A 24,375-nucleotide genomic window follows, 5' to 3' on the forward strand; every position below is an offset into this window, starting at 1 on the left:
CGTCACCACTGCTTGTTTAGGGTCACTTATTCACCTGATCTTCTTCAAACTTCTCATTTCTCACTGATGCTCAGTGTTCGCCACTGGAGATGGGACCCCACCATGTGCCTAATGGTTTACAATCTCGCAAAAGTTAGCACAGTTAGGGGAGGGTGGGAGGCCTGTGTAAAGGATGTGCAGAGGCAAAATACTTCCAACTGTAGCTACTGATATCAAGCTTTGTACCCTTTCTTCATGAACAACTTTGTTTCCTGATGCTTTACGGTACCTACATAGGGTTCTCCATTGATCATTAAATGTACCCAAGATGCAGGAAAGACAGAGCACAGGGAAACCGCAATTATTTGTGCAACTTGGAAAGCATTTCCAGTTGAAAAATGCATAATAGGTTCCTTGCAGCTAAACAGAGGCATCCAACTCCAAATATATGCAGTAGCATTTAATTTGTTTCCAATCTTTTACATTAAAATAGAGGCTTCCACAACATACTACATCCAAAGCTGGCTAACTTGTAAGAGAAACAAGTGGGTGACTGATTTTATTTATTTATTTTTTTTTTTTAATCCAACATAGTATTTACAGTATTTACAAAAAGCAAAACAGAAATCCACATTATACATTGGAAAATCTTTACCGGCATTCATGATGCTCCTTGATAATAGAACTAAAGGTGTTCTGATGTAAACTTGTCTTCACTCTTTTTTCCCTTTGTCTTCTGTTGCAAAACCAAACTCGCACAACTTCTTTCTCAAGATTGAGCCCCTCAGCCATCCTCATAATTTCCTGAGAAGAAGGCTTACTTTGTTCTCCAAAGTGCCTCTCTAGGGCTTCTTTGGCAGCGATACTGGATAAAGGGATAAAATTTCACCTTTAAAAACTTTTCTGACATATTCAGGCTTTCACCACCAGTTCAGGAGAAGGGTCAGGTAACAGCACTGAAGGTAGTGACTTGATTTTCCCCCTTTTTTTCTACGTAAAGGAAACCCACCGAACTTGAAGTGCACCCTAGTTTTCTGCTGACATGAACAGCATGACTTCATGCAGAATTTCAGCACAGAGTAATTTAAAGGCAATTTGATTGTAGTTGAATTCGATGTAGTTTTAGTGGTAATCATGAAATATTTGTGGTTCTTGATGTTCTTTAGGAGATACAGCTACTAACTAGACATGAATGGGATTGCAGGAACTTGAACAAGCCTGAGCACCCATTCTGCCGCAGTCACAGCAGTGCTGTAGGTGTTCAGCAAATGCACGTCAGCGGGGTTACCTGGTTGTATCAAACCGTTTGGGTTTACAAAGGGGAAGAGCTCCATCGCTTACAATTTGGGAAGTGGTGTATGTTGCATCAAGTTCTGCATCTCATTTTGTCATAGAGAGGGCACTAGAGTATTTCTAGAAACCACAGATTAGGGCACGCTGATTTAGCAGCCATCACATTTTCTAGTCTGCTTAATACACTCCTCAGCCAGCAGTGACCAAATTCGAGTGGCTCAACAAACAAAACAAGTTAAGGCTACTATCTTTTCTTATTGTCAGGTAGGATTTGCTTCCCGCTTGTGTTACAGAGTGTCTGTGACATCCCTGTGTGCCACCAGGACGCACCAGAGCTTCAGCAGCAGCTCTAATTCCTTTGGACACAAGAGGGCACTTCATGCCTTAGTCTGGAAACGAGGTGCAGGTGTTTCTGTTACATACAAAGTATCTGCTAGAGTTCTAGTTAGTTCATTATTTCATCTGTAACTTGTTGGGCTTTCGTTTACAAGTCAATTTTGCAATATTTACTGATGTTACCCAAACTACCTAATTAATTGCATGGTGTTCTGCACACACAGAAGTATAGAAACATCATTATTTTTGACTAACAGCTTCTTAGGCTTTAATCAAAGCATAAAACAAAATAGCTTCCACAAATTCAAATTAAGTTGTTTTTGCTCAGCGTGTGATTAACCTAATTTAGTTTGTGAGGCTTCTGTTTTACCCCTAGTTTGCCTTCAAACATCCATTAAGAATGGTTAAGAGCAAGGCTGTGGTTCAGATAAAGTCCATCTCCCTGATTAGTTTCAGGTCTTCAAACTGAGATCCTATATGCCCTCAAAGGAACAATTAATATTTCCTCACTAGATGGGATTTGGTCCTGAACTTCGCCTCAATTATCTGTGCCCTTGACAACCTGCCGTATTCAATACTCCCAGTGCACTGGGGTAAGATGTAAAAGCAGGAATAATTACAAAATGCTTAGTACAAGGACTGATTTTCACAATAGCTGTTAACTAACACCACCCAACCCCACAGTGTTAAATGAGCAGCCTTCAGTGTGCTCCTCTAGAGAGGGGGAAAACCACCCAGGACTGAGATGCTCTCAGCTCCCATGCAGGCCATACTTCATAAACTTGTGATGAGGTGTCCCTCAGGGGTCCCTATTGGGACCAGTACTGTTAAATATCTTCATAAATGACATAGACAGTGGGGCCAAGTATGGGCAAGGTTGTGGTGCTGCCACTCGTGTCCTTACTGGGCTTGTAGAGAAACTGAGAAAAGAAACTGGTCTCCCAAGAGTAAAGCTTCATCCCTTGTGAGGTGCTGTGATGAGCACGAGTTACGAAGCATTTCCCATCCCAAATTCACTCCTAACTGAGAAGCATTCCTGCAGAAGAATATATAGTTCAAAAGTCGGAGAGAAATCACATCTTCGTTTTATTCTGTATGTCAAAGGCAATATGGGTGACAAAATGCATCCCAGAGGCCTGGGGGAACTGGCTGGTGTAGTTGCCCAGCCACTCTCCATGATATTTGAAGAGTCATAGCAGTCAGGTGAAGTCCCTGGTGACTGAAAAATGGGGAACACTGCACCCATTTTTAAAAAGGGTAGAAAAAAGGACCCTGGGAATTACTGACCTGTCAGCCTGGCCTCTGTTCCTGGGAAGATCATGGAACAGATCTTCCTAGAAGCTATGCTAAGGCACATGGAGGACAGAGGTGTGATTTGAGACAGCCAGCATGGCTTTGCCAAGGGCCAGGCCTCTCTGACAAACCTAGTGACCTTCTATGATGGAGTGACTACATCTGTGGACAAGGGAAGAGCTATGGATGTCATCTATCTGGACTTCTGTAAGGCCTTTGACACAGCCTCCCACAACATCCTTCTCCCTAAATTGGAGAGGTATAGATTTGATGGATGACTGTTCGGTGGATGAAGAATTGGTTGGATGGTCGCATGCAGAGGGTAGTGGTCAATGGCTCAATGTCCAGATGGAGATCAGTGATGAGGTGCCCCTCAGGGGTCCCTATTGGGACCAGTACTGTTAAATATCTTCAGAAATGACATAGACAGTGGGGCCAAGTGCACCCTCAGCAGATTTGCAGGCAACACCAAGCTGAGTGGTGTGGTTATGCCTGAGGGAAGGGATGCCGTCCAGAGGGACCAGGAGAAGCTTGAGAAGTGGGTCCATGTGAACCTCATGAAGTTCAACAAGGCCAAATGCAAGATCCTGCACTTGCGTTGGGGCAACCCCCAGCATCAACACAGGCTGGGGCATGAAGGGATTGAGGGCAGCCCTGCAGAGAACAACTTGGGGGTGCTGGTGGATGAAAAGCTGGACATGACCCAGCAATGTGCACTCACAGCCCAGAAAGCCAATCGTATCCTGGGCTGCATTAAAAAGAAGCGTGGCCAGCAGGTTGAGGGAGGTTCTTCTGCCCCTCTACTCTGCTCTGGTGAAACCCCACCTGGAGTGCTGCATCCAGCTCTGGAGTTCTCAGCACAGGAAAGACATGGACCTGTTGGAGTGGGTCCAGAGGAGGGGCACAAAAACGTTCGGAGGGCTGGAACAGCTCTCCTGTGAAGAAATGCTGAGAGAGCTGGGAGTGTTCTGCCTGGAAATGAGAAGGTTCCGGGGACACCTTATTGCAGCCTTTCAATACTTAAAGGAGGCTTATAAGAAAGATGGGGACAAACTTTTAGTTGGGCCTGTTGCAATAAGAAAAGGAGTAATGGTTTTAAACTAAAAGAGGGTGGATTTAAATTAGATATAAGGAAGAAATTTTATTTACAAAGAGGGTAGTGAAACACTGGAACAGGTGGCCCAGAGAGGTGGTAGATGCCCCATCCCTGGAAACATCCAAGGTCAGGCTGGATGGGGCTCTGAACAGCCTGATCGAGTTGAAGATGTCCCTGCTCATTGCAGCGGGGTTGGACTAGATGACCTCTAAAAGGCGCTTTCCAACACAAACTCTTCTATGACTAAAAAACAAGTCTCAAGCTGAATGCAAGAGAAGGTACGTGTTGTGGCTGTGGGACCATAGAGCAGCCTACATCTCCAGAAAGTGACGCTGCACATCAGGAATGATCTGTGTTCAAAGGACAGGCACTTCATTGTAATGGGTAGGGCCTGACAGCACCAGAGGTGTGCCCAGAGGCAGTCAGTTTCCCTTTCTGTAGAATACTACAGCTCCTTGGAGGCCCACTGAGTGAATTCTTCACCAAAGCTTATACAAGTCTGGAATATCTAAAGGAGAAAGAAGTACCCTATTTCTCATTTTGCCTGTTTGGTAATTGTTTTTGTAATATGTTTTACCAGTCTACTTGATTTGCATATGGAGTTGAAGCTAGAGAGATGGTGGATGTTGGCCACCAGAGATGTGAGAAACAGAAGGTTCCCAGAACAACTCCGTTTTTTCTTTCCCCTTCCGCTCATTAAAGTGTTTCTTTGGGAACTCCAAAGAATCCAGTGACAGAGGACAGGGACAGGGTTGCAATATTACATGTAAAATCTTGCCTTCAAACTTCCCAGACCTCAATCCTCTGACAAAATAATGCAATTTATTAATTAATTATTAAATCAGGGTGCTCTGATACCTTATTTACTATATAGATACCATAACATTTGGGCAGAATTGAAATAAATTTTTTTTTTCATATTACAATGCGCTGTCATATGTTGAAAAAAAATTTAATTTGGAATAGTAGTATATTTGTAGCAAATTGGGGGGTTTGGAGGGTTAGGCTGTTATTTTTCACTGAAATGTTTCAAAACAGTGAAACATTTTAAAACACTAGCTTCATTAATAGAATTAATATTCATTCATTAATAGAAAGTAACGCTTTGATTCTGAACCCAAGAAAAAGAAGCATCTTAGCCAAATTGGTTTCTACTGTGCAACGCCCTAACTATTTATTACCTTATGGTGGTTCTGCGCTTCCTCTTCCGCTCGTTCACTCCAACTTTTTCATTGTATAAAGCTGTATTAAAAACAAAAGAAAACCTGGCAGTTACTTTGCACAGGGAATGGAAAACAAGCACCATCATCTCCAGAAAAAAGTCCCTATCTTTGAAGACAGAAGAAAGCATAACAGATAACGCTGCTCAATAAGAGCAGCACCACGCATAGGGGCACCTCTTTTTTTAAGATGGTTGGTCATTTTTTTTACCTCCAGCTATACACAGTTACAATCAAAACAGGTGTGCTGCTAGTAAAGCTGCAACCAGCAGCAGTTCCGTGCTGGTGTACGTGTGGAGCTGGACTTCAGCCTCCTCCTTTGACATACCTGGTCCCTCCTGCCCTGCAGGGCACGGTCTGGCGAGACAGAGCCCATTTCCTACCCCTTGGCTACCTCACCCACTTTCCTCAGAAATACAACCCTGGCCCCCAACCCCATTTATACACCTGCCCCTTCCACACCACTCTCTGATGGACACGTCCCCCCTGATTTCTCAGGGGCTGCTGCCTGCCTGCATGGTCCCGCTCTGCAGCTGAAGCCTGTGCGGCTGCCCTGCTCCCTGGCACGAGTGATGCTCGCAATGTGCCAGCCGCATTGGGAAAACCTCTGGTTGCTAGCACAGTTACAGGGAACGGAAGCTTTCTACAATTTGGTTCAGAGGAAACTGAAGTGTGTGGCAGACAGAGCTATTTAACAACATTCCCTGCTGTTGAATACAATCACAAATCCCAAAAGTATCATTAAGATCATCTTTTTCTTCCCATGCTAGGCGAGTGCCGCACAGTGGTAGCCCCGGCTGCTTCTCAGCAGCGCAATTTACCCAGCTGAAAAGGCTGTTCTTTAGGGCAACCCATGCCCTCTACATTGACCAAACTGTCCTAAAATACACTCTGCCCAGTGAACCCCATGACTCTTCCTGCAACTGGAAACTCATCAGGCAAAAGGAAGGGAACCCCCTAGCAGCAAAAAGTTTGCATCAAAAACCTCTATGCCATGCTGTTCTTCCTCAGGGTTTTAAGACCACTGCCTCAGCTAAACTCAAATCCTTTCCCCCACGGCCACATTTCATAATATGCCAGAGGCAGGAAGGGAGAGTCCTTTGCCAGTAAAGAATCCCCGTTGGCTGCTAAATGGGCTGTCCTGCAGACCCTAGTGACAGCTCTGCCCAGTGCTACCGGAGCGGAGCTGGTTTGCTGGGATGGGACAGAAAGAGATTACTTCCAGTAGGCCAAGTGAAGTTTCTGCTCTCCTGTACCCTCCACACATTTAATTTTTCCCCTTCTTGCTTCCCCCTAAAAAGATAAACATTTAATACAAGCACACCTTAGTATTTAAAGCTGGTAAAACAAAAAAACTTTAGTCTACAGAAGACATGTACTAGTCCTTCAACAGACATATGGGATTTTGTTTTCAATGCAAATCGATATGTAGAGGATTTTGGTTCTCTACCTCCTACTTGTTCTGCTTCCTCCAGCCACTTGGACAGGATCGATTTCAGTTTGCACGCGTTCTTAAAACTCAGCTGCAAGTTTTCAAACCGGCAGATAGTAGTTTGGCTGAATTCAGAGCCGTGCACAGCAGCCAGTGCTTCTCCAACATTGGTTTGTGTATAACCTGTCAAAAATGAAGAGAACAAGATCACTTTGGAGCTTTCTAGAAAGTGTTGCTAGTCATCCTCCCTGCCTGCCTCTGTGCCAGAACAGGCTGGATCTCTTGAGATGCTGAACGTCTCACGAGGCAGCTTTTTACCTCCCTTTTGATTGCACTAGCTCTGCGTGTCTCAGTCTCAGACCTACAGCCCTTATTAACTTTGTCTTCCCTTGCAAAGCTCAACCACAGTTTAGTTTTCCTGTGCAAATTGCATTTTTCTCATCAGAGCATCAAGCCCAGCTCGACAGGCTCTGTGTCATTTGTTTACATCAGAGGGATTTTTGTTCCCTAATAAATCTGGGGTGAAGATGCGGTAATAATTACAGTGATTAGCAGCGTGTGCTCATGTGGGGCCTCACAAACCTTTCCATTGCTGTGTCTGACATTAAATACATGATATACAGCAAAACCAACCAAGTTGCAAATACAATTTTAAACCCTACATTTTTGTGTCAGTCCTTATGTTTACACTGCAAATGGAACACACAATCTCTCTAGCTGTTGAGATAATGCATAGATACCTGTAATAACCTTATAATCTTCTCACATTTTTAAAGCTAGAAAGATGTCCTATGTTGTAATGTAGTGCAATGTAATGTTACGAGTGATAATGTCAGAACTGCAACTCCTCATTCAGAGGCCCCAATATGCCTAAGTAGGCTGAATCTGCAGCAGCTGGATGTTAATTTTTTTCAGTATAGTTCAGACAAGGGTGAGACAGGCTTTTACCTTGCAATGTACCTCTATCTCCTACAAGTGAGAAAGGCAGGCTCAGTCCACCTTGACCCTTGCCTAGGATTTCCAGTGAAAGACAAGCACCTCACCAGAGACTCCCTAAAGCAATCCATCTCACATCAGCCCCGGTAGTTACCAGACAGAAACAAAGATATCAGTTGCTGCTGTACCTGTGTCTTGACACAAGAAAATAAACCAGGAAGAGAAGCTTTCTACTGGTATGAAAGATTCGCCATGGATGTCATCCTTCTTGTATACTGAAATGGCATTGCAGCATCAGACAAAGCACTTCACAGGGAGGAGGGTGGGAGTGAGAGGTTAGAGCATGTGTTGCCCTAAGTTGCAGAAAATCTGGGGCTGTGCAAAACAATGCACCTGCTACTGAATGTAATTTAATGAACAGTAATAATTTTCTCTGCACTTATGACAAATAATTTAAGGGCACGGAAGTTTGGAGTCGCTTTCTGCATACTAAGCTGCAGAAAGCCGAAGTTCATTAATTCCGTGCAAGTCTTGTAGGAACGGAGAAAGTTTGGCAGTGTGAGGCAGGCTTAGAGTTACAATTAGACAACTGCAGAGGCTAAACCGTAAAACATTTAGAAATAATTGGGCTTTCACTGGAACTTTTCAGCCTTTTGTTCGCAGACATAAAGCACATACCCAGCTTAATTCTCCGCAGCTTAAATTCATTAGCAAATTTCTCCAGCTCCCTGATTTCAGGGGAGTCCATGTCGACGGGCTCTTCGACAGACTTGCTTTTCCTGCGGAACTCCTGCTTGAAGTCTGCGGCAGCGGGGTCGTCTGTCAGGAGGGACTGGTGGATGGGTGTGAAGCCGTGGCCCAGGGCGCAGGAGCTGGCACTCAGGGCGTGCTCCGGGAATTTATAAAGGCAGGGGGTCAGGCTACCTGAGCAACACCAGAACCAAAACTCAGTGCAGTTATGGTCTACCCCCACACAATAAAAACATGCCTTTGTGATCTCATAATCCATGTCTGTAATATTTATGATAGAGCATACGCTAAAGTATCCAAGAGGGAGGATCTCCTAGGAGATACGGTCTCTCTTTTGTCCCATCGGATGAAAACCCACCAACAGCCACTTTCCACAGGCCACAGCCATCCTATTTCTTAGCAAAATATGATGCACTTTAAGATGATAAGTGGTCCAAACTTAAATAACAATTCAAGGTCTCATCTGGAATTAAGTGGCACAAAAAGATTGGTGGATCTATATAATTTTGAGTCATCTAAAATGTGCCAGACTATTTTCTGGTACAAAGAATATTTCTATGTAAATCCTATTTGATGCTTGGACAAGATACTATCTTGGTTTAGCTTTAGCATAAAATTTGTTTGAGGAAACCATACAGGTAAAAGCTTAAAGGAAAAAAACCCAACCCAAACCCAGAATATATTCAGAATGATCGTTCTGTCTTAAAAAGAAATTGCTCAAGGACAAACCAAATCCACCTAATGCTACCTTTTGTTCACAAATGTCAAATTTAAAAAGCAGATTCAGTTAAGGGCAAAGACTGGGGTTTTTTTTGCTAGATATTGTACATACAGCTAAAGAGCCTCTGACCTGAAGGGGGGGAAGAAAATCACGGGAGAAAATAATATTAATACTCTTCAGTGTAGCTGGAGTGGCCAGCAAATTCCAGGTTCTTGGAACATACTTCCCCATTTCCTAAATTACACAAAACTTCGTAGCAGAAGTCAGAACTTCATTAACCTCCCACCCCTTCCTCCATTTATTTTTCTTGTCTTCTCTGCTGTGATTGCTCTCAGCAGCATTGGAGGTTCTACCGCATAAGAATATTTTATACACTTCACACAGGAAAACCACAAAGAAACCCCAAACAAACAAAAAGCCCACAACCAAAAAAACCCTCACAGAATAAAGGAAGAGACTGAAAAAGAGGAGGACTTGCTTTGCAAGGTGCTGACGCTGTTCACCACATTGGGATGGGGCATGCTGCATGTCTGTAAGATGCGACTCTGGGAGAGACTTGCTGATAGCATCTCTGGAGTTGCAGGCTTGATGCCTAAAAAACATCATCAACAACAAAAAGAGTAAAATAAGAAAGGAGAGAAATGAAGATTATTTATTTTGGAATGAAGTGAACTTCTGAGTAATACTTTTTTTTTTTTTTTTAATACCTACGCACTTTTCCCAGGGATCTGAACAGTACCAGGAATGTTTGCAACAGACGCATAAATGCACAGACTCATAAATGAAATAGGAGCATCTGGACATTTGTACACCGTGAAGGAAGTCTACACTCTGTTTGTAAAAAGTCCCTATGCAGATATATTCATCTATGCTGACTTAATCATATTAATCCTTAATATTAATTTCCTTCATTCTTAAGTGAAATAAAATGCTGAGTTTGATTTTGGATTATCTCTAAGACACAACTATTTCCTCGTAGTCGCGTTAATTTGGTTCGTGGCATTATCTCATTGACTGCTACTTGAACTTGTGTGGAATAACAGTTCCTCTTGCTCAGCTGGGGACATGGAAAACTGAGCAGGGTGTGAGCATAAATTTGTAAGTGTAAAAGTCCACGATCATGTTTATGATTTGCCTGCTGAATTCAGCTATCCTTCCATGATGCCACCATTTTATTTTATAGCTCCATCAGGGCTCCATCACCCCCGGTACTGGTAATACACAGGTATATTGGGTACACCACTCCTGGTCCCTCAAATATGTTGATTGCCAAGGGAAGTGGACATAGGTGAACAAAAAGAGTGGCACCCCAGTCTTGTAGAGAGAAATAAGTAGCAGATTGATTTCCTGAGAGATGTAGAGATTCGGGGAAACTCTGGGCACGGATCCCTAAGTTCCTAACGCATTTTCTTGTGCCTTAACCCCCATCCCATCTTCTTTAAGCGACTGTCTTGAACTGGTCCCTCTGAAGGAAAACTGACCGAAACCAAGATGCTAAGAGCTCGCCCAGCTGAGGGTATGTCCCTTACCTGCCATCACCCCGTAGGTAGACGGTTGGTTTCCATAATGACAGGAAGGCACAGAGTAATGAAGGCCTGCCAAAGAGTTTCCCAGGGTCGTCACGGCAAAGCGGATACAGGAGCATATAGGAGGTTGGATCAAAGACAAAACAGATAGGACCGGTAAGAAAATGTGCGAGGATTCACGACACAGCCTTGAAGTTCAGAGGCAGACGGTACCCCTGTACACAGTATTTGTGTGCATGCAATAAGCATTTAACTCCGGGCCACAACCATCAGGTTAACGCTGCTGGAAGTCCAGATGCTTGGCCAGGTGGCCCCAGATGAAGACTGTCAGTATAAATAACGAGGTACACTCTGAGCCAAGACTAGAAATGGTCATGCTGTGGTCTTGATGCATTGTTTTTAGTATAATCTATGTGTATAACCCAGTTTACACATACAGTTGAGCAAGGGAAACATTAAACTCTCAAGGAGGAGACAAGTTCCTCTTCCCACCCAGCTTCCACACACCATTTCGTTTAGTCTTGCATAAAAATCTGCTCTATGTTCCCAGCAAATGGATTGACTTGGCTGTCATGCATACCCCCCAGTGCAAACAGGCACATGTTATGCATGCCTAAGACCTGGGTTTCCAATACCAGAAGTTCGGGGACATTCGCTTTGAGGCATCCAGAAGTCACATTTTCTTATGTGCCAAGTCATCAAAAACATTTCAGGGTGCTTTGGCAGAGTGGTAGGGAAACAGGACGATAGACTCTGGGCTCTTCCAAAAAGTTAGGCCTAAATCAACTTTTTCCATCATCAGCACCAACAAACCCACCGCTAATTTATCCCTGGTGTTTTCACAGCGGTGTTTCAGATTTGTGCCTGAAGAATCAGGTGGGTTTTTGCTGAATGCAAAAAGAGATGTGGCTGTGGCTCATGCATATGTAGGCACAGAAATGCATGTACTGTCCCCTCTAACAACTGCTATGAAACATATTAAAAATTCATGTTCTTAAACATTCAGATACGTAAAACTGCATTTTAGAGTGCACAGTCCTGTTCAAAACTATCATTAATTAGGGATTAGAATCTCCGGGTTTTTACAACAGTAATCATAACAGTAAAATGTCCGGTTTAGATACACTTACACAAATATAAAACCTACTAAAACAGGCATGCTCATAATAGTATAAATGCAAAAAAAAAAAAAAAAGATCTCATTAATAATACTAATGCATTTAGAGCAATGCAACTTTTCTGCTAAGATAAGATCTAAGTGCTTACCTGTGTTTTTTCCTATTGTGTAAAAATTATAATATATGGATTACAAATAAAAATATAATTTTCAACTTGCAAATAAGGATTTAAAATCAAATAGGATGATGCTATTTAAATTAAATAATAAAAAAGTGTAGAGGATACTGCAGAACATGAGCTGTATGACATGGTATTCAAACAGAAGTATATTAACCTATATTTTCTGATGCACAACCATCACACACAGTTTTTAAAACAATCGACATTTAATATAAATCGTTCTTCAAAATTCTTTCACATCTACTTTGTACACAAACTCTCCTTAGATGATTTCAGTAGCATGGCGTTATTACAATTTCTGAATCTATGTATGAAATTTATAAACCCTTACTCATTATAGTTACCACCCTCTGTCACTGCTTCTGTTCTCACAGAGTCACCCGCTAGATGTGGTCTTGCAAACAGAATTCCCTCCGACTACAGTAGTATTTGTCCTTGGCTGGTAACTATGAAATATCAAACGCCAAATCTGAAGCAGACAAGCAAATGCTTTTGGCTGACTGTCATCATATACTTTTCATGATGAATAAGACGAATCTAGAAAACACTGCAGTGATACAGATACATAAATTTGGTCTCATGCAAAATTTAAATTCTCCTTTTCCCTACTCCTGCTGCTAACCAACAGCCATAATAGGATATTTTGAGCCTCCTGCTTAATGTATAAGATCCTGTTATCTACCACTAATGCTCAGTTTTCATTACTTACGTTCTTTTTCTTATTATTAAGATGTTTTATTACCTACGCATTTCAGAAGAAGGCTAGTTTCTTGTTAAGACTCCAAATAAAATCCTTACATTAATGCAATTTCAAATAAATCAAAACTATTTCTTTTTCTGTTCCTGAAAGCTTTCCATCAACAATTACTGTATTCCAGAATCCCCCTTCTGCAGGCTTAAGGCTGTAAGAAAGCTTTCTTTCTCTCTGTGTCCCTCTCAGATAGTTCAGTAATTACATACTCCTGGTATTTAAATGCAATTAATTGGTTTATATACACAAACAGACAAAATTCCAAAATATTGATGAGGCTTCTGCTACCAATTTTTAACATCCCACTTAAATCTTAGCCTTGATTCAGCAGGCAATACGCTTTGTAAAGCAATGTTTTTCCTTCTTGAAAGCTTCCCAAAATCATATGTAGACCTGACCTGTTTAAAATACATTTTCTATTTAAAGTAATTAATATTATTTTAAACTGTGGTTACATAAGAAACAAACTTTTGATTAATCTACATGACAGCTGCCATTGAAGACTATACAGTTGTAACAACAGTGACATTGTTTGAACCTTTCTACATTAATGCATTGGTAGCACACTTGAGCCTAATCTTGTAATAAACTTAGAGAAAGCTACAAATTTAGCTAAACCATGAACATTTGGGGTTTTCCTGATTCACTCATCATGCAGTTTTCTGAAAACGCTCCTACTTTAATGTAGTCCCAATCTCACAGAGCACTGATACCGAACAGATTAAGTCTCACAGGCATTGAGGAGCACATACCACTCCAAAAGCGATAAGAATGAGAGTTACTGAGCACGAGATTATCTTTAAAAAGTACCTGTTGACACAACATTGGTGGCATGGTTAGAAACCGGCAGGCACTCTGCAGCGCTGTGATGCATTATCAGAGGCAGAGAGGGAGAAGAGTCAGAATTCAAGGGTACAAAGGTGTCAGATGAAGCAAACGCTTGGCAAGTCATACCCTCCAACAGGCAAAAGAGCCGCCTGCCCCTGTTTTCCAACAAGAACAGATCCTGCGCAATTAATGGCAGCTCAAACTCTATTCCAGGCTTTTTACCTGCATATACATATACAGGAGGGCTCCAGAGCACAGGGAGGTCGTGTGCAGGTATTTATACCGCTAGGAAATCCCTTTATCCATTTTAATGTTCTTTTCCCAGCAATATTGCTATACTGCTATAGAGCCTCCTTCCTTCCCACACAAACACAATACGTGTCCAATTAATGGGGGGGGGCGGGGGGGGGGGGGGCAGGGGGAAGAAGAGGGAAACCAGAGACATGATTTGACAGATATTTTCAATTAGGTCTTTTGTGAAGAACAATGACCAGGGAAAAAAATATAGAAGTATCGTCTCCAAAGTCAGTAGCAGTGAGACAGGTATGTTTAATACTAAGCAGGTTTCTACAGTAAACACCTGCCCCCAGAATCTCATCTGGGCAACTGTCTGGAAGGCAACCCAGCTGAGAGGTCAATCAAAAGTCTGCAAAAGTCAAGAGCATATAGCAAAATAATCTAAATTAACCTAATTCCCATCAGTTGCAAAATGATCATTTGTCTTAACATATACTAGCGTAAACCAAAGACGTGTAATAGGGAGCAGCTGTCTCCAGGAGGAAGTTTCTGAACAGATAGCTTTACATAAGCCTATTATTTATATAATACATAAACCTTACATATATTTACAAAAGCTATCTTTACAGAAGATAGCATTTACATGATATGCTAAAAATTTATTTAAGATCAACTCTTGAAAGAACCCATAGTGTCACATAAAACTCAAATCACAGTTCCTATTATTAATTTGCATTACCACGGTATCTACAATCTCATCCAGAAGGTCCTGGTCTTTATTGCATTACACAGCAAGTAAAACCAGGAGCTTTCCTCAAAGAATTTACCAAATGATTTGTTGGCACAAGATTGGAATTACTTTGGAGCAGTAAATAACGTAGAGGTTACACTAAAACCAGTGAAAATTAAAGCAGTATATCGTGGTCACATATTCTATGTATATGTCATAAATTTTGAAGGAAAAAATGACACAGGTATCTATTTCATTTATTTTTACTTTTTAGGAAGTGAAATGTATTGATGGGGAGGGTTTTTTGTGGTCTGGTTTTGGGGGTTTTGAGGGGTTTTGGGGTGGTGGTTTGTTGTTGTTTTTTTGTGACCAAAGATGGTTGGGTCAGACCTTTTATTTATTTTATGTAAAGACAATGATACTTTCTGTGTGTTTGGTATGCCAAACTGGTTCAAATGTCTGAATTAGGATTTTGATAGCATAGACATCAGATACGTGATATGGGAGAAAACATGCATGATATTGTGTCATTCTTCATGGATTATTGCAGACAAGTGGTATTGCATCGACCCACTCTGTAGAACCCTTGATATTATCTGTAAATGTGTTCTGCAAAAGGCCATGTATGAGGTTGTGGAAAAATTTCAGAAGAATTATTGCGTATGGCAGATTGCACATGCGCTTTAACAGGGGTGAGGCTCTATGCTTGTAAGTATTATCTGTACGTGTGTTTCCATATTGCAAAACATAAACCCCGATCAAAATAATCAATGCAATATCATGGAAGACACTGTCATCAAGTGAACTGTCATTTCCATTACTTTGGGCTTGGCCCAATATATATTAACATCTGTGGATTCATGAGTATGCTGACTAATGAGTGAGAGCAGAGTCTTAAAGTCTAGCACTTCACTCAGCTAAGGGTATGTATTTGGAATCGACCCAGTTCTCAGATCATAGCATGGCACTGAAGTAAACTAGGACAGAAGCCAAAAATGATGGCATTGCCTTATAACACCCTACAGACCATAAACAGTTCTCAAATGGTATATCCTTCTTATAACACAAATAATTTTGTTAGACTCCAATGGCAGACACATAACACTCAGCCAGAGTGCTATGGATCAGCTGTTACTCAAGTGAGTGGAAATTAAAAAAAAATATTTTATACATTTTCACCTCTGGTAACCTTTTCTCTGTCAGCAAGGAGCATGATACATTCACCCAGGGCTTCAGTCCACCTACCTACTGGCGTCCTGAAGCCATGGGGGGAAAAGAAACACTAAGAATAACTTTACAGCCCTGTCCTTGGCAGTTCTTTTTTCTCAAATCCCAACAACAAGTAATATTTTTACTGCAAACCCATAGCTAGATGCAAAGAAGTTGTAGCCTGTACAAGTACAAGATGGAGCTCATTTCCAGATTTCCATTTCTTCCTGAGGTCAGGAGACTTACCTGAGTGTGCCCAGGTGCTCAAGCTTTCCAGACCTACACAGTTCATTAGAGGAGGTGGCCGTAGTTCATAATGGATGCTCATCCACAGAAGCTGGGACTAAGAGAGACTGGGAAAGTACACGCACCCAGTGGTCGTGAGGCATTGAACTTTTCCTCAGAGTACAGCAAAAAGCTGTTCTGTGACACCACTCCAGACACCAACCCAAATGTGGGTTTCATGCCACTACTGTTTAGTGCTGCGTTTCATAGTGCTGAATGACTCCGATTTTTATTTTTATGTGTTTGTGCCACATGGCCTACTCTCATTACAGGTAACAACTTCACTATTTTTTGTTTTGTTCTGTTACGGCTGAGGTTTTAGTTGCATTCGGTTTAAAATAGCTTATCTGGCAGCTTTTTTGAGGATTCTGAACAGCCAGACTCTGTCACTTACTAGGTATGTGACAAATTTCACACTCACCAGGTAGAATAATAAAGGGTACTTCTAGTGAGAGTAGCACCTCTCCTAAAGCTTTGTTACAGCCTTCTGTAGATGTCCTGCTAAGTCTGTTACTACATCTGTTCTGCCAAGAAGAATTCCTTGGTGGTGGAGCCCCGTCATGCTAGCCACACTCTGCTGCTTGGCTGGGCTTCAGATTGCCTTACCCACAGTTACCATATGGCTCTCTATATTGTAATTTCATGGTCAGTTTTAAAACCCTGCCTCACAGCTGAAGGATTTTGTTAAGATTTGCTGCTCTTAGCCCGACTCCTATCTGTATCTGCAGTAAGAGATACTCTTCTGCTGGTTTAGGGCCGGCCCTGGGGCCACATGGATCTGAGAAGTGCCTCCTTACTGCCATGCTGACTTCTCAGGAACTTGTGCCAGCTCTTTGTTCAAGGACATTCCACTCTGGCCATAAGAATGTGTTAAACATAAGCAAAAAGGATGATGCAGTGCTCCTCTCCTGTGTCAAGAAGCAAGCAGACTTTGGCACTGGAGAAGTCAGGTTGAAATAACAACAGGTTCTCTCCTCTGGCTACACTCACAGAAGACCCAAATTGTTCCAGACCAGTAGACCACAAACGGGAGACCTGGAGCAATGTCAGGGGGTTTTTTTGTTTGTTGTTTTGGGGTTTTTGGTTTTTTTTTTTGTTTGGTTGTTTTTTTTAAAATCTTAATCTTACAGGACTGTAAAGACTCCCCAAGGTATATTTTTCCTCTGCAGAAATCAACCAGCTTATTTATAGCCCCAGAGCAAAAACATTCCCCCTTACTTCATTGTATAACCTGTGTCTGTCCTCCCTCCAAACTACATCCTTTGGACAGATCTTAAAAAGAAAGACAGGAATTTACTAATTACGTACTAATAAATTCCAACCACCACATGAATCTCAACACTCAGCATCCCAAGTTCTGCCAGTATATGGAAACCTGAACAGATGTGTCCTTTTCTGGTGGAAGAGTGCCTGAAGAATGAGAAAGGCTTCACTAGACATACTCAAGTGGGCCAAGCAACATACGTGAAAGTCATCACCAGCCAGAGAACTCACTCTTCCTTTATTTCCAAATTGTCTTCTAGTACTTAAAAATGAAAGAGTAGCAGTTCAGCTGAGGGTGTCTTACAGGAGTTTCAGACCTGCAGCCACCAACTGAAGGAGATCATACCTTTCCTACACTTACAAGTGTCCTTAAAAATGCAGTGGGGGTATTCTGAGACACAGACCATTTTCTCCATTTGGATAATGATATGATGTTCGTAAATATCACAGTGAAGTCCATTTTCCCCCTCCTGGATCCTCTATTTGAAACTAGCCCTTTGGGTGGCCGTTACTTCTATAAGAAGGACTGGGGAAAACGAAGATTTTAATGACTGAGCCCCGTTTTACACTGTCTGTTATGGGATGATACTGAGCTCACCTTAATTATTTCCCTTAAGTTATCTCCAATTTTTACTTCATGTCAGAAGACTGATTCTTTTCCCCTCAAATCTGTTCTGATTGAATCCCAAAATACTGAAGAGCACCTTCAAAAACCCTTGGAGGTTTTGCTCAGCCAGAATTAAGCTCTCTCTTTTCATGGCAGAAAGATGCCTTTGCATGATTTTCTCAGCTCAGAAAGGACCTCTCACTGTAGGCTCTCAGGACGGGCTGTGAGACAGCATCATTTTTTTTTTTGTTCCACAGCATCTCTGCTCCCAAGAGATGATCCCATGGTGATCAACAACATGGATTTTCATCCTCACCTTTGCCAAACAGTACATAATTGTGAAGGAAATCAGGCACAATGCAGGTCTTGGCAGCTTCATGTATTCATTCCTTTTGCTGAGTCTCCAAACCCTTTTCTATATAAGTTGAATATATTAGGCTTGTTCAAATAAAGAGCTTGTAGCCGTGGACGTCTCTACAAGCATAATGGCTGTGATACTCTTAAGGCTGAAAAATGTCCCACTGAAACACTCACTCACATGTACATTTGCATTCTGGAGAGGGAGTGTGTATATAGATACAGACACACACACCTCTCTTTCCCAATAATGCATCTCAGAGCACCTCTGGTCCCTTGGGAAGTAAGTTTCACTTTTGCCTTTACTGCACATGAGGTGGGGTGGGGGATCTTTAACTCCTTCTGTCTCTGATACAACTACAATTTGCATCCTGTCACTTCTGTACGCTTTTGCACAATGTACTTGTACGTAAAAATTCCTCTGTCACGTTTCATTTTTATGCAGAATACTTAACTTCCCAGTTTCTAATTCCATCATTTCATGGTTAGTTTTCACTGGGTTAGGTAAATGCTGTAAAAGAAACAGAAAGGAAAAAGAAAACCACTTTCTGCCTTGTTTCTATTTTGCCAGTAACTCTTTTGCAGATACAGAATAAAACAATGAGTTGAGCATGCTCAAACTGCATCCCCAATTTCCAATGATTCCCAGCTGTACTGGGGCTTTCAGTTGTATTGCTCCTCTGTGTAGGGTATTTTCTTAATTCCTTTTACTACTGGTACATGCTGCACTGCTCAGCAGTCATGCAAAGCCGAGGAGTCTGATGTAACTGTTCTGTGTAAAGAATCCAAGACTTGCCTACTCACTGCTGTGTAACCAGAGCATCTGCAAAACGTAGCGGAGACCATTTCACATGCACACCGACTCTAAAAGATCCTTACTGGAACAGCAAGTGCACAGTTCCTCCTCTCCCAGTGCAGTAGCACACTTGGGCCTCATCTCTCAGACGGAAATACTCTACTGTTGCTGCACAGCCTGCATCAGAAACCTGGTCTGTGAAGCCCACAGTAACCGTGAGGGTAGCCCCTTAAATACAGATGCTTCAACTGCTCCACAGTATCAGAAGTTCACTGTATTTTTCAAGGGCTTGTCTTCACAGAGTGAGTGGTCCCAACGGTAGGTGATATCAATAGGAGCTGGAAGTGCTGAGCATCACGAAGAGGCAAGGCTGAGAGAGATTTCAGGACCTCTTGGAAGGTAAGCATTAAATATGCCAGTATTATCCCACAAAACCGGTGACCTGGATGGAAATAAACACTAGTGATACAATTGGAGATGCTGTGTCATTTTTGCAACATTTTAGTATTTTCAGTAATTCACAACTGCTCTAAAGTTCTTGCATGTTTACACAATTCTTCGCCTTATTTTTCCTATTCAGGAAGATCTTTAACTGAAATTACTGTGCTCATGTTATTGAAATACTTAAAAGACAGAGGGATATCATACACGTATGGTTTACTTCCCACACCGTAAATGAAAAAGACATTTAAGTACATTACATTGTGCACAGGGGAAAATACAAATTAAAATCTTCTTTCTTAGGTAAGACATAAATTGACTAACTGTCAGCATATGCCATGGATAGTTTCATCCACAGATGATGGGGAGGGAGGGAGGGTGGATTAAACATTTTCAAGGAAGATTCTTTCCCAGGGACCAGCACAATGCAATTTACTTTTGAAAACCTATAGAAGGCTTATCTGGTCTTGCTGCCAAAGTCTGGTTCGCTGGAGTCGGAGTGAAAAACATGTGTAATTGCATTAAAGCAAACAATAGCCTTAAAGCCTGATTTAGACCAAGTGGAACTACTTGATAAAGACCAAAAAGAACGCCAAGATTATTTGCGTCTCTGAACCACCTGTCCTTAACGTTAGATCATCTCTGCCAAAAAGAGCCCCTGAACGTACAGCACGGACATGATGTTACCCGCAGGGAAAGGTGCTGTTCCCACGGCTCTCAAAGCACAGCCTGAGCCTCGCCAGCAGTTCCCCATACAGGGAGCATCATAAAATATATGTAAACTTATAGATAAGATCTACAAACTTAAATAACACAGATATACAAGCCCCGTTGGTTCACTTCATGCTGCCAGGCTGGTGCTTCTCAGAACGTTACACGTGGCGCACACGCTGCTGGAGGGACCCTGGCCCTTTGTGGCAGTGGTCCAAGCTCATTCCGTTTAACTCCAGTGCAAAGCAGTGGCAGATCAGGCTGCAGCTACGACTGGGCCCAGCCAGTGGACCTAAACCAGCCATGAATTTAGCCAAGTACGTGGAAAAAAAAAGTTACAGTTAACATCTTTAAAACATTTACAAAATGCTACTAACAGTTTCATAATTGTTAAAGGCCAGGTTTGAAACTCCCATGTGTTATGGTTGACTCATTTTCAGTTATTGCAGAGCCACATAACATCCTTTTCAGTGGTGAAAGTCTATTTTTTTCCACATAATTTTTCATTTGGAAAATTGGAACTTTTCCATAGAGAAAAAAATTGCATATACCTGGTTATGAACGTAAATCCACCCAACGCTATTTCTAACAACCTAACTTTTCAGTGAGCACTCTTATTCCTGTCCAAGTGACTTCTTTTGATTTTTCTTATGTCATTTTAGAAAGGGTGTCTGTAACACCAGGAAAATTTTATCATGCACACATAGGCTTTTGTTATAGTAGCCAAACTATTAATTCTTTCCTAATTTCCCCTTTCATATTACAAGCCAAACATTGCTTTCACAAAGTTTTTGTAAATACTCACGTACACTGAATACAGTGCAAATAGTACCATGAATCTTGCAAATTCCACGCTGCCTCGCAGTTTCAAAGTACTTGACTTCATTGCCTAGCTGTATCTAAGCCAAGCTGTCAAATAAGAATCAAACTTCTGCAGTCAGAAGTCGTATTTCTTGCTATATTCAGATTCAAAAGCATGTCCAACTACAAAAAACAACTTTCAAAAGATCAGATCATTCATCCACATCACATAGTATAAGATTACTAGAACTTAGTTAAAACAAACGAGAAACTCAGAGTAGTTTTGTAAGGGTCAAACATTGTAAAGTGGTATCACCTGCCAAGACTGATTTCACAGTACTTTCTCAAAAAAGAGAAAGCTCTCAACATGGTACCTGGGCAAACAAATAATGGTTAGATATGTGGGGGTGGGGGTGTTGTCTGCTGGATAGTAGCATAAAATATTTGGAAAACTTTAACATTAAAAGTTATTATAGCATAGGAATGAGTTATGTTCATCTGTACTTTAAAGGTCCCTTCACATTCCCCAAAATGGTGCAAACTTATACATCCCCTGCTTCTCAGTTTATACTTCCATTAGCATGAGAGTTTGTCCTCAAATGCAGGTAATCCAAAAGTCATATTTATTTTAAAAATAATTAAAAAAAAAAATAAAAAATAAAAAAAAAAAAGGAAAAGGTGGGGAATTGACCAGCTCCAGGTCTGAAATGTTACAGAGATGCCCTTTTATACCCTGAAGCGACACAAACATGGAAGGAAAGAAAATACAGGAATGAGTGTAAGCAAAGAAAGTGCTGCAAATGAATCAGACTTTAGAGAGATAGCTTGCCAGGGTAAAGCTGCTAACCCACATCACTGAGATCATAAAACTATCCCCAGAAAATGCCTTGGAACCAGCCAGACTGGCCATCCAAGTACCTGCCGACCTGATACTGAAACTCATCAGCGTTACATACAGCCTAAGAGCACATCATCTAGTCTCTGCAGCTTTGCTATGAATTAGTCCCTTTACTATTAAAGTTTACAAGAGCTGTCAGAAAAGCCAGAATTTAACTGGCAGCACAAGCTTTCCCCTGTTCAAAGTGCAAAAGTCTACCGAACATAACTATTTCTCAGAAACTGGGCTTAGACAATTCAGCAGTTGTATTAAAGTGACAATGAACAAACCCCCAGATATCTTTTTCTGGAAAGTATCTTTCACTTCACATTTCTCCCAAAGTAAAAGTTCATTTCAAATCCAAGAGAGGGCATTGAATACTGCTTCACTATCTTTTGAAAGGATTGCAGAAATTTCCTTCTAGAGGTCAAAACCCCTGAAAGGATCAGAGTACATGTAAAGGCTCAAAAGGTTCTTCCAGGGCTGTTTATCGCAGCAAGATGCCTTCAGCGTTACAGCCTGTGCCTTGTTTGAATAACATAACATCTTCTGTATTTTCCCAGGAAGATGAATTTCATGGTTGGGGTTTAAACCCACCTCCGGCTCTTGGAGGATCACAGCAAAGTTTCTGCTATAGCAAGGCAATCCGCATAAGCATCTCCACCCCTTCACGGCGTAGAGTAGAACAACATGTTTTACCATATATTCTTCACGTGACCTCATCCCCTACTCTTTAAAATGAACTTAATTAGAATGAATACCAAGTAAACTTTGGTAGTCTAGGCATTCACTATAAGCTGCCAGCAATTTCTCATGATTCACAGCCAGAGGCAAATGTATGCCTCGTGCCCAAGCCTCTCCAGGGAAATGTGGGAGGCGTGTAACAGGCAACAACTGAAATCACATTCTGGAAGACTGATTAATACTTTTGCCCATTGCTCAACTTCATCAGAAACTTGGGACAAGGATAAGTTAAAACTCATGGGAAATGTACTGAATAATGAGACTTCTCTGGGTTGGTTTTTTGGTGTTTTGGTTTTTTTTTTTTTATTATTTTTATTTTACCTTCTCCCTCTGGCATAAAAATCACCCTGTGATGTGCTCATCTGCTTCCCTCCTCTGCTCCGTGCCTCCTGTCCCTGCTCCCCACTCCTCCCTCATTACGTGTCACAGGAAAGAGGAACAGGTTGATATGTTCCCAATTATATCTGCATATCTGACCAGCAGAAGAGATGAACACTTTCCACCTATAAAATTGTTCCAAAACAAAAAGCAAAATCTTCAGTTTCAACAATTTCGGCATAAAATAAATCAAATTGAAAGCTTCAGCTTTAATGAAAAGACATTCAGAATTTCAGAAACTACATCAAAGGCCTCACCTAATGCTCTAGGTATCTTTGGTAATCTTTCATAAATTAAATAAAATACATTTTTAAATTATCTGAGCTGTTTTACATAAAACATTCAAAGATTTTTGATCTGCAGTATTACCAGTGCTGTCTAATGCAGGTAATGCAGATAGCTCATATGGAATAAATAGTGGGAGGAAAGATTTCCAGACATCCACTCTTTTTGGATTAATCCAAATTTGTGATAGTTTGTAGGATTACAGTGTTAATTAATAAGATTTACAGTAATAAAGGCACAAGACAGAAAAATAAATCTGTGGATACTTCCAAATTGAATTTAATCTTCTGAGGTTACTGCCTTTTAAACAACTCTGATACTTCAGATCACAGCTTATGCAGATACATTTTGCTCTTTCTTACTAAGATGACTGTATCGTTCATATTTCATCCTGAAAAATTTCCTATATTCATCTATGTTGAGTCTAATTAAAGTGGCAGCAAGAATCAAGTCAAAAAACCCAACCCCAAAACCAGACTCTAAAATAAATTCAAAATATTAGGCTCAGATTTTGACATCCTTGCTGAGCAGTACGTTAAGCTCTATGCAGTCTCAAAATACTTCAAAAACACAACTCAGTACAAGTACAGCTGGCAAGATGTGGGTGAACTGGGACTTTCTAATTTGCTAAAACAATTAGTGATGAGAACTCGATTATTTCTGTATTAATGGAGCTAAGTGATAAAATAATGCTGCCCTCTTTCATTATCAGTGTAAAATAAAGGTCATCAGCTGGCTACAAAGATCAAGACCTGAAAGGTACTATTATATGAGCTCCCAGAAAATCCTAGTCATCTATATTCATACCTGAACTTTGCCTGCACACACTGCATTGATGAATATTAGTGTATTAGACGGACAAACATCACCAGCTCAACACGGTCAGTGGTTTAGAGTTTCATTACCAAACAAAACATTTTGCAAGCAAAGTGATTTCATCAGCATATTCAAGGCACTGGCTGGCTCGGTCTGAAGGTCATTTAAAATTCTTTGAAATACAAGACAAAATTTTAATTCTTAAATCTCACATAACGTTTAAAATGCAATATTCTTTAGGAAAGTGTTTCATAATTCTCACTAAAAATTTAATTCACATGACTCAATTCATCATTACCAAGCAGTGTTAAACCTGAAAAGCGCACCCGCCTTCTCAGTAAAAAAATAACCATCATGGTATAATACGCTTCGCCCTTC

At 41.2% G+C, this 24,375-nt stretch overlaps 1 protein-coding gene across 3 annotated transcripts; it reads right to left on the reverse strand.

Annotated features, from left to right (window-relative positions):
- Positions 1-630: 630 nt before the first annotated feature.
- On the reverse strand, positions 631-13,584 carry POU1F1 (POU class 1 homeobox 1). Of its 3 annotated transcripts, none has more exons than XM_037377557.1 (7): positions 13,443-13,584; positions 10,586-10,651; positions 9,535-9,648; positions 8,264-8,509; positions 6,668-6,832; positions 5,179-5,239; positions 631-844 (listed from the first exon to the last, which is right to left on the reverse strand). In XM_037377557.1, the coding sequence occupies exons 1-7, from the start codon at positions 13,582-13,584 to the stop codon at positions 631-633; spliced, it is 1,008 nt and encodes a 335-aa protein (XP_037233454.1). The 3 variants fall into 3 exon arrangements, with proteins under 3 accessions (XP_037233454.1, XP_037233453.1, XP_037233455.1); XM_037377556.1 differs by having other exon boundaries at positions 8,264-8,505; positions 9,531-9,648; XM_037377558.1 differs by lacking the exon at positions 9,535-9,648 and having other exon boundaries at positions 10,586-10,738; positions 13,446-13,584.
- Positions 13,585-24,375: the final 10,791 nt, after the last annotated feature.

The sequence above is a fragment of the Falco rusticolus genome, chromosome 2, assembly GCF_015220075.1.
Source record: "Falco rusticolus isolate bFalRus1 chromosome 2, bFalRus1.pri, whole genome shotgun sequence".
Classification (NCBI taxonomy): Eukaryota; Metazoa; Chordata; class Aves; order Falconiformes; family Falconidae; genus Falco; species Falco rusticolus.